The sequence below is a fragment of the Haliaeetus albicilla genome, chromosome Z (assembly GCF_947461875.1).
Source record: "Haliaeetus albicilla chromosome Z, bHalAlb1.1, whole genome shotgun sequence".
NCBI lineage: Eukaryota > Metazoa > Chordata > Aves > Accipitriformes > Accipitridae > Haliaeetus > Haliaeetus albicilla.
The window spans coordinates 54,946,490-54,962,990 of NC_091516.1; the positions used below are offsets into that span (position 1 = coordinate 54,946,490).

The following is a 16,501-nucleotide window of genomic DNA, read 5'->3' on the forward strand; positions in this document are numbered from 1 at the left end:
GAAGCGGACGCGTTGTATGAGAGATCATTTGGGACGCCTTTTTTGAGAATGTTTCCGCCATTTACCGAGGGGGGAAATCCAACCATCAAGCAGAAGCCCTCGCGCCCTTTGCATTCCGTAGAAGCTGGCGGCGCAGCATGCCGGTTTTCCCCTCGAACGGCGGTGGTGCTGGGGGAAAGAACAGCCCCGGGTCTGATAAAGGACGCGAGAAAAGTGGTTCTCACCTGCCCGCGCAGCCTGTGCAGAGTCCCCCCGTGACCGGGACGCCTCTCCCTGCCGTGACTCGCCGCGCTCGGCGATCCCGCGGGGGCCCCGGCGCACCTCACCGGCGGGCGGCGGGCGGCGCCCCCGCTCCCGCTCCCCCGCCGACCCGCAGCGGCGGAGCAGCGGGCGGGAAAGCGGCCGCTCCCCACGCCGCGCCGTGCTGCGCCGCCCGCGCCCGGCGCCGCCGGGGCTCGCCGGCCGGAAGCTCCCGCCTCCCCGGGCCGAGCCCGCTCGGCCGCCGCAGGTGCGGCTGCCCGGGCGGGGCGGCGCAGGTGCGGGCGCGGCTGCGGGCGCCGAGGGCGGCCCAGCGGGGAGCGGAGCGGGGCGGCGGCTGCTGCTCCCGGGCCTGGCCACCCGCGCGCACTCGTCGGCCGCACCGTCCGCTTTCGTCCGCCCGGCGCCGGGCGCCCTTTGGACTCTCCCGTCGGGTGAATGAGAGGCGGCCGAGCGGGGCCGGGGACCGCCTGACGCCGGGCCCCAGCGCCGGCCATGTCGAGGAGCGCCGGCTCGGAGGGCGGGCGGCCCGGCAGGTCGCTGCTGCCCCGCGGGGCCGGCCCCGGCTCCGGCTCCGGCTCCCAGCTCCCCCGGGACGCGGAGCCGCGCACCGCCGCCCCCCTGCCGCCGCCCCCGCTCCCCCTGCGGCCCCCCTTCGGCCCCGACGCCTACCCCGGCGAGGGCAGCCCCGGCCCGAGCGGGCCGGCCGAGCTCAAGCCGGTCCGGCGGTTCATCCCGGACTCGTGGAAGAACTTCTTCAGAGGCAGACGCAACAACGGCTCCAGCTGGGACAGCGCGGCCTCCGACATCAGGTACATCTCGGACGGGGTGGAATGCTCGCCGCCGTCCTCCCCGGCCCCTCTCCAGCCGGAGCCCAGGTCGGCGCCCGGCTCCTACAAGGATCCTTACGGGGGATCGGGCGGGAGCTACGACTCGCGGAAGGAGGCCGAAGCCATGCTGCCCGGGGACCCCCGCGGGTCGCTGGAGCACCGCGCAGCCACCGGGCAGACCTACAGCGAGCGGGTGGAGGCCTACAACCAGCGGTACGCCTACATGAAGTCCTGGGCCGGCCTGCTCAGGATCCTCTGCGTGGCGGAGCTGCTGCTGGGCGCCGCCGTCTTCGCCTGCGTCACGGCCTACGTGCACAAGGATAACGAGTGGTACAACATGTTCGGGTACTCGCAGCCCTACGGCTATGGGGCCGGCAGCGCCTACGGAGGCTACTCCTACAGTGGACCCAAAACGCCTTTCATCCTGGTGGTGGCGGGAATGGCGTGGATCGTCACGATAGTGCTGCTGGTGCTGGGCATGTCGATGTACTACCGGACTATCCTTCTCGATTCCAACTGGTGGCCGCTGACTGAGTTTGGAATTAACGTGGCCTTGTTTTTTCTGTACATGTCAGCTGCCATAGTGTACGTCAATGACACCAACCGTGGTGGGCTCTGCTATTACCAGTTGTTTAAGACACCGATAAATGCATCTTTTTGCCGTGTAGAGGGAGGTCAGACAGCAGCAATCATCTTCTTGTTTGTCACGGTCATCATCTACCTAATTAGTGCGGTGGTTTCTCTAAAGTTATGGAGGCATGAGGCAGCTAGGAGGCACAGGGAATTAATGGAACGGGAGGTAAGTCATTTTGTGTCCACTGGGTAAGGTGTGATGGGGAGCAGTTGTAAGATCTTGCCATGCTGTAGATGGAGTCATATCAGGTGTCTTCTCTGCAGCAGGTCCGTAGCCTTTGAGGGTGAGCTTTCACCGGTCTTAACAGTGCTTGAGATCGCCAAATGAAAGGCGTTTTTAAGATGTCTGATCCAAATTCTTGGGCTTTTTTTTTTTTTTCCATTCACTTTGGCAAGGAGCTGGCTCTGTTCTCTTTGTAATACTCAGCTCTCTTCCTGCGTCAGCTGATGAACTACTTCCTGGTGCGTATTTTCCAGACAAAGGAAGCAATGAACAATGTGCTTATTCAGCTGTTCTGTAGGGTTAGGCTTAAAGCCACCTAGCATTTATTTGAAGACTGTGCTTTCAGCACATTACAGGCTAGCATGACTGACCATAAGAACATGAAATACTGATTTTTACTTTGCAAGCAAAATTCCAAACTACTTCTTTATGTCTTTTCAGCCTTCCTTACAATAGTTATCAGAAAATAATAGTAATAACAGAGTTGGCTAGATTCTGGTGTCTCAGATTTCAATCAACTTTATCTTTTTCTCATCAAGTATTTAGCACTGCTGCTGGCCTTGCCCTTACTAGAAGCATTCAATACTCACCTGGTTAATGATAAACTGTAATAGTAGAGACTTAGCCCTCTCAGCGAGAGAATTCAAAGTCATTTGTGTAAAACTTCCTTCACGTGAAAACACCACCAAGAAGACCTTAAAAAAATTAATAAAACTTAATATAGCATAAAAATTAACATGTGAAGCCTACATAAGCCTAACTTAAGAAGGGGTCAGCATTTAAGTGATTTTAGTAGGAGAGCACAAGTTTAAAGTTGCATGTCCTCTGCTCTGTGACTGTTGTCTGATTTGCAGCATTTTCATTTAACACTGGTTTCCATTCCACCATCTTGAATAACACTGAGACTCCCCTTTTGAAAGGTACATTGCAGCTCTTTGATAAAAGTTTTTAACCCACTTTTAATATGTCCTGCAAGAAAGAGGTGATTGTTGGAATTAATTATACAGAAGGCATTCAATCACTCTTCCTTGTTACAATCCATGTTCTTTTATTCCAGGTACTTAATGTTTCTAAAGGGAATTCCTCTATAATATAGGTTAGGCTCTGGAGAGTGCTGTGCAAAATAGCTGCTGCCTGAGCTACTGGTTAGTGCACTGTTGTGTTTTCTAGGCAATGAATTAGCCTGCAGAGTGTCAGTGAGTTAATATGGGCTGGAATGTGAAATAATAAAGGAGACTGGGAAGTGGATGGAGTATTTTCTGCAAGCTGTTCCTTACAGCTGTGGTCTGGGAGATCCTGTCCTTGTTCTGCGTTTTGGGTGCTTGTTTTTGTTCCACTGTTCTTAACCAGTCTTTAAATCAATTGATTTGAAAATATTCCTTATGCTAAATTTCTTCATACCTAAATATAAATGTAATTCTCCGTACAGCATGATTTTGAGAAAGTTTAGATTTTAAGACTCTGCTTTTGCATACTGTTTTTGCTGAAAATAAAACTTACAGTTCTTTCCATTTTTTGATAGATGAAAACACAGTCCTCTTTTCCAGAAAAGAAGGTAGGAAATAGGATTTTATTCTTCTGTTTACTGGTATTTCCAAATGGTTGTTCTTTTTCATGTCACTATTTTGATTGACCTATCTATTTATTTACTTACTTGGCTTGGAAGAGAGGTTTAATTCTTTAATGTAGTCCAGAAAACATTCTCCTACCTAGAAGATTCAGAACAAGCTTGTAAAGAAGTTACTACTAGTTAGGCTAGGTTATAAAATTTACTGTAAATAGCAAATCTGATGACTGTGTGTGCTCTTACCCTCTTCTATGAAGTTACAAGTTCTGTAGCATTTATCACAGAGTTTTGCAGACATGGCTAGAACAGCAGGTCATCTGATGGCATTGTAGGTTTTAGAGACTCTCTTTCCTCCTGGCTGGCTGCTTAATTTGGAGGAGAGCCAGTGCAAGCACAGTGGCAGGTACTCTGTGAGTTGAACTTGTTCCTGTGTCTCTGAGACTGCTCCAAAGACGTCCTTGCCAGTTCTGAAGTATCAGCAATGTTAGTGCTTCTGCTGCACGAAGATGTGGTTGCATATGCTACAAAGATTGTATAGGATCTTAACAGCAGATGTTGATTCCCAGAGAATTTATGGTGTATTTATTTCAGTCTTAAATGTCTCCTGTTAGATACTGTGAATTTCCTACCACTGTTTTCTTTGCTGCTTCAGTACTGGATCAGGATCCTTTTTTATGTGTTCCAACAAGACTCCACGTGCTTTTATTTCTGGATCAAGGAATAAATTGTGCAATAGGAAACAGGGGGAAAAGGGAACTCCAGAGAACCGAGTGATTCCTGTTCATTCACAAATCAGTTAGATATCCAAGGAAACTTCCTTAAATCATTTTTTTAAGACATACAAGACCAATCTTTCCAAGCCCCAAGAAATATTTGTCATTGGTACCACTGTTAGGACAAACTGAAGATGGATACTGTGTGAGAAACATTACTGTAACTCTTTACTAATTTTCTAATTACAATAAGGGTTGTAAGAAAAACCTATGATTTGCTTCTACTGCTGCTCAATATTTCTATCTCTGTCTTCAAATGAGTTGGGTATTTTGTGGTTTATGCATATTGCATATGAAGTAAAACTGACTTCATTAAGAATTATTTTTTTTTCTTCTAAAACAGTATGAAAGTGATGACAGACCAAGAGAAGAGGTCACTTACAGGCAGCTTAAATCAGTGGAAAGAAAACCAGAACTACTTAATGGTCATATACCTGCAGGCCACATTCCTAAACCTATAGTGATGCCAGACTACTTAGCGTAAGTAACTTGACTTTGATGAACAAACTTAATGGAGAATACTTGAATGATGTTTTTCACTGAGCATTTCTCATATATACACCAATGGTTTTGCTGCCATGCATGTGCTATGGGAACTCATAATTTTTTATTAAGTTAATGTTAACAATAGAGAGGATGGGGGCTGGTATCAATGGCATAGAACCAGTGATATAAATAAAGAATCTTAAATTTAAAAAAAAACACCCAAACATCAAATGTTAAAGCAGAATGTTATAATCTAGCAAATGCTATAACTGCTAAAGGAACAGAAGACCACCACACAGACAATTTAGAAAAAAATAAAATGCATGGGAAATTACTTGTGTTTTTAGCCCCTGAAATTGACTACTCTTGTACTTTCTAAGTGCTAAATCTATTAACATGCTCCTAGCCCTTTCCATGGTGAAGTATGAGATCATAAATTAATTTTTATACTATTTGCCATAGACTAGGACACAAACTGAAAGACAGGAGGTTCCACCTGAATATTAGGAAAATCTTTTTTACTGTGGGGTTTAGCACAGGTGGCCCAGATTATGGAGTCTCCATCCTTGGAGATATTCAGATACTGTGTGGACACAGTCCTGGGCAACCTGGTCTAGGTGGCCCTGCCTGAGCAGGGAGGTTGGAGCAGATGACCTCTGGACATCCCTTCCAACCTCAACCATTGTGTCATTCTGTGATTTCAATGCTTTACATACATGCAAATTTCAGCAGGTTATGAGATTAGCAAACAATACAGAAATATACTGTTGAGGCATGGGGTCCATGTGTTTGTTGAAGTGCTAACTCTAAAACAAGTCTTTTTTTTTTTTTTTTTTTTTTTTTTTTTTTAAAGGAAATACCCAGCAATTCAAACAAATGAAATGCGAGACCGGTACAAAGCAGTATTCAATGATCAGTTTGCTGAATATAAAGAACTGTCTGTGGAAGTTCATGCTGTATTAAAAAAGTTTGATGAGCTGGATGCATTGCTTAGACAGCTTCCTCAACATCCTGAAAGCGTATATGTAAGTACCTGTGAAATGGGCTCATGGAGAACAGGTGTGGTATTAGACAGTTTCTGACTGTCTTTAGCTAGGGCACAATGTCTTGTAATGCTGGCAGTGACTCTGTGGGAGAAAAAGTTTCCCCAAATATGTTATTTCTTCTCTGGTCATCAGTCAAGGATACCAAGTTGCAATTAAGTTGTATACATGTTTTTTGTGGGGGTTGGTTTTTTTTTTTTTCATGCTAGTAGCTTTCAAGTTTGAGTGAGTTACAGTTAACTTATGTTCACTATTTCTCAAATACAAGACTTACAATTAAAATGTTACAACTAGAATGGATTGATCAAATGAGAATTCTACTTCTGATGAGCATTTTGTAGAATTTACATGAAGTTATGGACTACACTCAAAGTGTTTAAAAATGTGTGGTCTCTCTCATTAGGAACAGGAAAGGATATCAAAAGTTCTGCAAGAATACAAGAAGAAGAAAAATGTGAGTGTTTTCAGCTTTACATTGCTAATGAATCTAGCAAAGAGAGTGTAAATAGTCAACATGTCTTACACTAGGTACAATTTGCTAACTCAGGGTATCTGTAGCTACTACAGGACTTTGTATATTTTGTCTTCTAAAACTCTGGCAAGTTAGGACACAACCCACTCCACTCATGCCAACAACCTGTTTTGAGAATAATGATTCCATTAGCCAGATGTGGGAAAAAAAACCCCACAACAGTTAAGCTGTCGTGGTTTAACCCCAGCCAGCAACTAAGCACCACGCAGCCGCTCACTCACTCCCCCCCCATCCAGTGGGATGGGGGAGAAAATCGGGAAAAGAAGTAAAACTCGTGGGTTGAGATAAGAACAGTTTAATAGAACAGAAAAGAAGAAACTAATAATGATAATGATAACACTAATAAAATGACAACAGAAGAAACTAATAATGATAATGATAACACTAATAAAATGACAACAGTAGTAATAAAAGGATTGTAATGTACAAATGATGCGCAGGGCAATTGCTCACGACCCGCCGACTGACACCCAGCCAGTCCCCGAGCGGCGATTCCCTGCCCCCCACTTCCCAGTTCCTACACTAGATGGGATGTCACATGGTATGGAATACACTGTTGGCCAGTTTGGGTCAGGTGCCCTGGCTGGGCATGAGAAGCTGAAAAATCCTTGACTATAGTCTAAACACTACTGAGCAACAACTGACAACATCAGTGTTATCAACATTCTTCACATACTGAACTCAAAACATAGCACTGTACCAGCTACTAGGAAGACAGTTAACTACATCCCAGCTGAAACCAGGACAGTATCCACCCCTTATTCTATACCATTGACGTCATGCTCAGTTCCCATACCTTTAGTTACATCCTGATCAATCATCACCACCTTTCCATCCCTTTGAGACATATGAACAATGATATATATATATATATAAGTATACACACACAGAGATACCATTCCTTTAGTTCATGGGTTATGTTCATAAAATGTTTGTTGAGTTCATTTAGTTTCCGACTCTGGGCTCCATCTGTCATACCCGTCTGTCTGGGCAGGAGGGATGGTGCAAAGTCCTCTCAGTTGGTAGAGCAGAATTGGGCTTCAGTGCGGTGTGACGAGCAGATGACATTTGACGCAGCAGGAGGATGGTGTGCACCGTTGGATTGTTGCATGCTGGAGTCAGTTCTGGTTCCATCACTACTGCGCTTTGCTCAGTTTTATCGCAGTTCTTTCTTGCTTGATCCAAGTGATTCTTACTATAGTACTATGGACATAGCATGTAACAATTATAGTAATGATAACATACAGTAGCAGGGTTATATAGCAACTAATATCATACAGTTTAATTCTGGCTATTTTCACCTAAAATCAGATCCCCTTGAGGCACACATCGGACTTCTCCATCTTTTCGCATCACCCACCAAGTGCACCCAGGCACTTGAGCAAAAGCAATCCCACGAATGGGTTTACCTTTGCCTGAGGCAGGAGTAACCCAGACTGTTTTCCCTAACATATTTTTCATGTGCACTACAGGGACTTTATCCCCTTCTACAGTATGTAAAAATTCTGATTGGGCAGGGCCACTCCAATTGGCAGATCCTCTGATGTTGACTAACCAGGTGGCTTTTGCTAAATGTGTATCCCAATGTTTGAAAGTTCCACCTCCCATTGCTTTCAATGTAGTCTTTAACAGTCCATTGTATCACTCAATTTTCCCAGAGGCTGGTGCATGATAGGGGATATGATACGCCCACTCAATGCCATGCTCTTTCGCCCAGGTGTCTATGAGGTTGTTTCGGAAATGAGTCCCGTTGTCTGACTCAGTTCTTTCTGGGGTACCATGTCGCCACAAGACCTGCTTCTCAAGGCCCAGGATAGTGTTCCAGGCAGTGGCATGGGGTACAGAATATGTTTCCAGCCATCCGGTGGTTGCTTCCACTGTTTTCATCTTCTGAGAGTATGTCTCATCTCTTAGTGTTACAAGATTGGTTATTTTGGGGGATCCATTTCATTTATATTCACTGACTGACACAGTGATACAACATATATATAAGTTCACAACAGAAAACATTAGTCTTACCCTTGAAAAGAAGTTTTGTATTTTCTTTGTGGCATGGGACTTAGACTCTCAAAATGTAATTTTCAGTGTAATCTAGGAGGTTTCTCTTTGTTATTTTTAAATGTGGGCAGTAAATGTGTACCTTTGTTCCATTAGAAACATAATATGTTACAAATACCTTTTTTCATGGAATTCAAATTTTGTGTCCATGTTAGTTAAACTTTATTGCTTTTTGAGGGGGAGGGATTTATTAGACATACCACAAGGCACCTATAAAATCTAAATTACATAGTAGGATGTCATTTATATTTGCAGATTTCTGTTTAAAAACTGCTCTGTGTACTATGTAACTACAGTATATAAAAGCAGAACCTTTTTTTCCAGCCTTTCATGAAGGAACAGGAAGCAGGAAATAAGAAATTGTGGCCAGGGAAAAAGTGATTTGGGGAGAATATTTATATATTGTCCTTAATCAAGAACATTACTGATAATAGACTATTCTTGGAGGAGTCAGAACGTATAATATATTAATGTAAAGGTTTTTGTATTTTTGACAGGATCCTGCATTTCTGGAGAAAAAGGAGCGTTGTGAATACCTAAAGAATAAGCTTTCTCACATAAAACAACGGATTCAGGACTATGATAAAGTTATGAATTGGAATGTAGAAACTTAGCTATGCCTTCACTTTGTGGATACTGTTTCCTATTTTTTAAATCAATATGTGTATTTTAAACTATTTATTTACTCTCAGAACAGTACACCTATGGGGATTGCTTAATCACTTTGTCACTTATTTAGATGTTGTACTTTACTGGGAGGTTTTGTATGCAGATCCAATTTTAAATTTATGTAATGAAGTTATCAGATCAGTTTAGAAAACCTGTGCTAAAGTTCTGCTTTTATTAGACAGCACACAGCCTGGCCTGTTAAATACTATATTTGCAAACTTGCAAAGCCTAGTGGAGAAAGTAATTCTAAATACCATGTCAAAAGTTTGCACAGAAATGCCATTAACAATTACAGATTTTATTTACAGCTGACATCTTAGTGATACAGGAAGGAGTTGAGCTGTTCTTTCTGGCTGGGCTTTGGTGGAGTCCTTAATCACACTGAATAATTTTGGCAAGTCAAAAATCAGTTTAATAAGACTTTTTGTATTGTATTTCCAAATGCTCTGCTCTATGACAGAAATTGTCTGGAATTTTACCCAACAAGAGATGGAAAATAACTTCCTATTTAAGCAACCATACTGTGGGGGTATTTGGTTTTAGGTTTTTTTGTGGGGGTTTTTTTTGTTCCTCTCTTTAGAGGTGATGCAACAAATTTATATATGGCCTTAAAGGAATAGAGGTACAGGATGAGACTCATGTTAGTGTTCTGTTAGTGTTGCTACAGGCCATTATGCTCTGCATGCCTTTTCTGGGTCATCTTAGTAGGAAACCTTGGGTTTAAAGGCAAAACACTTTATTCTTCATCAGCAAGTAACAGGACTTTTTGTCTACATAGCAGCTGTTTGTGAATTTGGCATTCAGAGAGTAAGTACAGCAAAATTAGTTCTCATTCAAAGTATAAATTATTAGTATCCTTATAAGGCCAGGTAAAATATCTTAATAGACATGCTTTCCAGAGCATATCTGCATAAATTCAATATACATTATTATATTTTATCTTGGGGATAGTTTGTGTACACAAACATTTTCATAAGCCAGTACATTTTCTCTTTGTATCCTTTTTCACATCTGTTTACTTTTTTACTTACTAAAATTGTTAGAAGCATTGATAGTTTCTTTGTACAGTTTTCTACAACTGCAATTTATCTGTTCTGAAATATATTTTAATTTGAAAAAAAAAACCCCACCAGTGTAGCCGTGTTATTCTATTGCTTATAAAAGCATTGTGTTAGAAAATGTGCTCTGATTAAGGTTATTTCAAATTTATGTTAGCAATCATTTTTTCTTTAAAAGAAAGTTTTCAACTTTTGCCTTAATTTAAAGGCAAGACATGAGGAAAGCTGCTTCCAGGTGAGAACAGTGATGGTAGTACCACCTGTTCTTCAGTACTGGAAATCCATTAATGTACCTATCTCTGGCAGTTATATCCCTTCTGATTTTTGAGCCCTTATCATTCACACTGCAATCCTGATAGCTACAAACCCACTTTCATATTTAAAAGATGACATTCCAATTTTATCAGCCACTTAATTCCCAGAGTTTTAGTGGGTGAAGTAAATAACACAAGACACCATGGGAACACTGAGAGAATTTGAAAACTTGGCACCTCTTCATATGGAAGCCTTCAGCCTTATCTACCTGGAGGGTGTCTCAATATTTTCATCAGTCTGAAGTCAGATGACAGTCAGTGCAATGCCTTGTTCTCCCTCTTTTCAAGTTTCTCTCTCTCTGGTTCATGCTTCTGTTCTTTTCAAAGAAGAGTAAACCTCTTTACCTTATAAAGGAGCTGGGCCAAGTGTTTTATACACATTGTGCTATATACTTGTTAAACTTTTCTTTGTAAGATGCGTCCTTGGCCAAATCCCTGCAATCTAAATGACCTCCTCTCACTGTACACACAGGTTTCTCATTTTTTCTCAGTGGGAGTTCTGGGCATTGCATCAGTACCAGGTCCAAGTTTAAGGATGTTTATAAAGTGCTAAAGAGCAGAGATTACTCTTATGTTTTCTTTGGAAGATTCACAGTCTGCACCCTTAGTAGGTCTTCCTCCTGCAGGACACTGAGACCCCGCTCCAGGCTCCCTTTGACAGTGGTCTGAGTTTCGGTCTCTGAGAAACGGGCTCCTGGCCCCGCAGACAGTGCCTGCATAGCCTCTGCAGAAGCATCGTGCTTGTCCTTTCCTGCAAATGGGTTGGGAAAAGGGGACACCATGCCTGTGGCTGGAACAAGGAAATAAACCAAGCAGAGACAGCTGTGTGTGGGTTGCTCTGTGTTTCCCAGCAAGGTGCCACAGGTGTGGCTGAGTGGATCTTCCAAAAGCTGCCGAGAGAAGATAGGTAAAAATACTCCCTTCTGCCAGCCTTTTGGGTTTCAAATAGGATTAGTGCGGTGCACGGCAGTAGGGTGTGCTGAGCATGGAGCCCCAGGAGAAGGCATTTACCTTAGCAGCATAGGAAGTCCAGCAGGGCAACATGTTGCAACCATTACAGTAAATTACTTGCTCAGTCCTGAATCTGTTAGGACCTCAGCACTGCTAAGCAGGCACTTTGGGTGCATACAATTGGTAAGCTGGTTTTGCTCTAACCCATCAATGAAACACTGAAAAGGGTCTTGTCAACAGTGCTCTGAACATGCCAAAGAAAAAATATTAGTCTAAGAAACATTTTTATCTCTTAGAGAAATTGAGATTAATGAAATAAGAATTAATGGCTTGGAGTTGGTTGGTTGATCAAGTCAAATGCAAGACAGAAATTGGGAGGAAATTGAGTGAGAATTAGTTACAATCAGAACTATCAGGGAAAGTGGTCTCTTGATATCCTTAAGGAATAGAAGCTATACTTCCGACAAAACTGAAGTCATTAGATGATTATCGGTCTCCCTAGTCTCAACTCTGTGAAACTACATTGTTACATGTATGTGTAAACTGTCTGCTATGTGGTCTTGCTCAGTGATTGGGTTTTTGCAGAAGGTAGTTAACATTTATTTGAATCTTACCAATTGCTATTGCCCTACATCAATGCGCATCCACTTTCAATTACAGCCTGTCCTCAGATACTGAGTGTATATAACAAGAACTTTTATCCTTCAGTCTTCCTCTTAGAAAATGGCTGCCTAGCTACACAGGTCTACAAAGGGAAATGTCCGAGAGACTTAACAGTTTCCAGGAATATTAATGGTTTTCAAACTAGACTTGAATAAATCAATAAAAGGGCTTTTTTTTTTTTTTGTCTTGATAGGATATCCTTGATCAAGACAACTGTGGCAACATCTGCATACTCTTTACTAATCTGTACATTTTTGCAGGGCAGATAAAGCAGTGCCTAACAAATATAACCAAAAGTTTGTATCACGTAGTAGGGTGGACTAGCTTTCATGACAGCGAATCAACTAAAAATACTTGTGGCAATGAAAAACCTAATTGATTTGAAATGGTAGAAGAAGCTATCCAGTATTTATTTTATTAATCTCAAAATTGTGGTGGGATTTGAAGCATTTGGACAATCATAATCTACAAAATGGTTGTATATCCTGCATTCCTGTCCATCATTTAAATTCTTGGCCTTAACAATAAAAAATATCCCTTTTCTGAAGGAAGTCTCATTTCTTTCTTCTATTACAATTGTCAGCTTGCAGCCATTTTTCCATTTTGATGTTTTATGAATTGGACTTTTTCCTTCTTAAGAAAGGATGGCACGTGATCTAATGGGAGTAGATCAAACTACAACTGTATTTCAGTTCCTAGAAGCAAATCTTGAATTCATAAACTCAAGAATTTCCCTTTTTCCACCTTCAGTAGTTTTCATTGCTTTCCTTCAAAATATCTGGGATTTTTCCCAGGTATGGTTTAATTGAAAGCTAATTCATTTCTCCTGTTTCCCCCATATTTATAAATTGCTTCCGATAAATGCAACAGACTGAAGGATACAGAAGCGGTGAGTTTTTCCCCACTCCTGTTTAAGGAAATGTTACTGCTGTTTAAATGTTTTCTTCCTCATTTATTGTCTTACTTGGATGCAGAGTGACACCCCTTAGAAACGGATGCTCAGCAACTTTCCTGTAATTCAAGACCTCAAACCCAGTCTTGGCACACTTCCACCGTATCCAGTAAAGTTATGATTGCTCTGCAGAGAAATTGGCTAAAATGATCTCTAGCTTAATTGAGCTAATCCTCACTGTGATGCTTATGAAATGGAAACTCTTGGTGACATGCCATCGATCAGTGCTGCTCAGAATTATGTTTTGCTTCTACCAAAAATAATCACGTAACATCAAAATACCTGAAACTTATTTGTTACCACTTTTTCTGTTTTGATGTTAATATGAAAAGATCTCAAACTCTTTCTGCACATGAAAGAGTACACTTTTGCATAACTGCATTTTTTTGCTTACGTTATGGGAAAGCAAATATTTGCAAGCTTTTAAAACTACATGTAATTTTCACTGTAACAAAATAAATAGAGACATTCGTACAGTTCTAGAACCTGCATGGAAATCCTGTTTAAATATAGATAAAAACCTTGTGGAATTACCAGAACATGCAAAATGGCTATGATGTATTCTTTCATCTGGAAAGATTCCTTACTCCCTACTATTCCTAAAATATGTGCACTTTGTTGTGGGATATTTAGAAAACAATGGACATATAGTGAACAATCCAGGCACAATGGAACTGATTATTCCGTGAGCCAGAGGCCTCTGCAGGCAGCAGGCCTCAAGGACATGGTGAAGATTAACTGTTGCTACAGATTTGATGAAGCGAGCACGAAAAGTAGAACAAGGCTAACTGTTGCTACAAAAGTTTGATGAAATAAGCACAAAATGCTGAACAAAGTTGGGCCTACGTGACTGAAAGCAGGACACAAGACAAGTTACAGGCAGGGGGAACCATTTGCGTGATCAGAAGGCCTTATCCTATCACATTATTGTTTTAGGCACGTGGACAGCACATGTTAACCAATCAACAGATGGCTTACGCATGAGCAGGAACTAAAATACTTATATAAACCAAGCTATTTGGGCAATAAATGGGCATCTGCGTTAATCATATTGATTGTGTGCAGTGTCCGTGACTTCCGCGTCGACACTCTGTAGATGTTATTGGGTTTCTTCCTCTCACCCTATAACTATGAGTAGTTATATGAGTAGTTACAGTAATTTTCCTTTTCTACCACTGTATGTAGTATTCCATTCTGGAGATATATAAAAATTATATATAGGCATGTGTAAATTAAATGTAAATTTTTTTTTTCTTTTTCACAGCAGATTTCAGATCTTGGTAGTTTTGAGTGTTTCATAGTTCTGATCCTGTTTTTCTATTAGTGAGTTTGTTCTGCTAACAAATCTGTCCTTCTGTTCCCTTGGACTCTTTCTGTTTTTTCCCTGCTGCCTCATTCTCACAAAGGCCAATCCATCCTATGGCAACATTTTGTCACCATGTCTTCTCAAGTAGTCTGACGTTAACCTATACAACTGAAAATGCTTTTCTTGTATTTAAACAAATCATCCTCTAGGTGTAACAATGTGAAGTAGTTGCTGTTGTAACCTCCTGAATGTAGGGACCACGTTGTGCTACATTTGGCATCAGCTGGTATGATACTACTGCAGAATTGTTTGTAAATTTCTGGACATAGCAAAGTAAGGGTAATAGAAGAAAGTTACTGTTACATAGTTAAATGTAGTTTTATAATCGTTACTACAGTAGCTGTGAAAGGTGAATAGTTAACACCTATAAATATATGTCCTGGTTCTGGCTGGGATAGAGTTAATTTTCTTCCTAGTAGCTGGCATAGTGTTATGTTTTGGATTCAGTATGGTAAGAATGTTGATAACACTGACTTTGCAGTTGTTGCTAAGTATACTATGTCAAGGATTTTTCAGCTTCTCGTGCCCAGCCAGCAAGAAGGCTGGAGGGGCACAAGAAGTTGGGAGGGGACACAGCCAGGGCAGCTGACGCAAACTGGCCAAAGGGGTATTCTATACCATATGACGTCACGCCCAGTATATAAACTGGGGGGGGGCAGATTGCTGCTTGGGAAGTAACTAGGCATCGGTCAGTGAGCGGTAAGCAATTGCATTTTGCATTACTTGTTTTGTATATTCCAACTATTTTATTATTATTGTTGTGATTTTTTTTCTTCCTTTCTGTTCTATTCAACTGTTCTTATCTCAACCCACAAGTTTTACTTTTTTTTTCCCCGACTCTCTCCCTCATCCCACTGGGTGGGGGGGAAGTGAGTGAGCGGCTGTGTGGTGCTTAGTTGCTGGCTGGGGTTAAACCATGACAATGTAAGAGTGCGTTTTCAGTGTGAGAAGCACAATTTTCTACCTGCATAGGGAAATAATCACTATTACAAGTGCTTTGTATTTATTCTTTGGAAAGAACAATAAAAGCCCTTCCCAGATGTATGTACTAGCCAAAAACGTAGTATTTCTACTGGGTGTTAAAACTGTGACTGATTTTCTTCTTGATGCTTTCTTTTAGTGTGTAGTCAGAGTTTTGTGTGTGCAAACAAAAGAGCCTGTTGCCCTATTTTGAAAAGCAAGTGAAAAGGAAAAGCTGTAGCTTCAGGAAGCTGTCACCTGTAAGAAATCTCCACATTACAGCATCATCTAGTCTAGACTTGTGCTATTTTATAGACCAAAAATAAACTTCTTCAAAATTTCATGTATGGTTAGAAGGCATCCAGCCCGGTATCTTGACCAGGCACCACTCTATGACACTAATCAGTATTTCAAAATCTCTCTGCTGTAATCCGTAATGCCAAGAGCTGCTGGATATGAACAAGAGTCCTTCTTCCATCTTTCTGGACACCTTTAAAAATAAATTGTATGCTTGGAAAGGAGACAAATGGTAAATTTAAAGGTATTGTAAAAATGGAACATGCACAACATTTAGTGAAAAACTACATTTCTTCTGGTCAGAGCAATTAACACACACACACTCAATGGAATACGAAGCATCCCCGACCCACTTTTTAAAGGCAATTGCCAGTTAACTGTTCACAGCTTTACAGTGATAGTTTATTAAAAGAAACCCCCAAAGAAAGCTATTGCAATGACACGAGAACCCAGCCTGAAAGGGGTGATTCTGAACACTGTGAGATCATTCTGCGCGTTCTGCAAAAACTTGTATTACTCCACTACTCAGTTTGCTCCCATGAGCACATTAAAATCACAGAAAAAATACCTTAAACTTTGCAGCAACGAATGAATTTCAAGTTCTGTGTTTTAGAAGAGCGTTAAAGCAGTGCTTTTGCTACCGAGATAATAGGCATTTATTTTCACTAAGTAACCAATGAGCACAATTATGCCTTAAAATTCGTTGCTACAGTATAGGTAAATAATGGTGTTTCTCCAGGCTCCCGGATTCTTCTGTTAATACTGAAATTACTTCTGTTAATTACAGAACTACCATGTAAACCCAGATAGTACCTTAACGCTGTTAAGCTGGTCCCTGAGTGATGAGGGAGGGCCGGTTTGACCTGAC

At 41.8% G+C, this 16,501-nt stretch overlaps 1 protein-coding gene across 1 annotated transcript; it reads left to right on the forward strand.

Moving 5' to 3' along the window:
* The first annotated feature begins 410 nt into the window (after positions 1-410).
* MARVELD2 (MARVEL domain containing 2) lies at positions 411-12,605 on the forward strand. The gene is made up of 6 exons (XM_069775708.1): positions 411-1,887; positions 3,467-3,499; positions 4,628-4,764; positions 5,624-5,795; positions 6,217-6,267; positions 8,901-12,605. Exons 1-6 carry the CDS (start codon positions 754-756, stop codon positions 9,015-9,017), a joined length of 1,644 nt encoding a protein of 547 aa, XP_069631809.1. The 5' UTR covers positions 411-753; the 3' UTR covers positions 9,018-12,605.
* The last annotated feature ends 3,896 nt before the right edge of the window (positions 12,606-16,501 follow it).

Excerpts from the sequence above, each read along its gene's own strand:
- MARVELD2 (XM_069775708.1), top strand. The coding sequence starts at position 754 with ATGTCGAGGAGCGCCGGCTCGGAGGGCGGGCGGCCCGGCAGGTCGCTG. Across the intron at positions 4,765-5,623 it reads GTGATGCCAGACTACTTAGC|GAAATACCCAGCAATTCAAA; the intron begins GTAAGTAACTTG and ends TTTTTTTTAAAG. Across the intron at positions 6,268-8,900 it reads AATACAAGAAGAAGAAAAAT|GATCCTGCATTTCTGGAGAA; the intron begins GTGAGTGTTTTC and ends TATTTTTGACAG.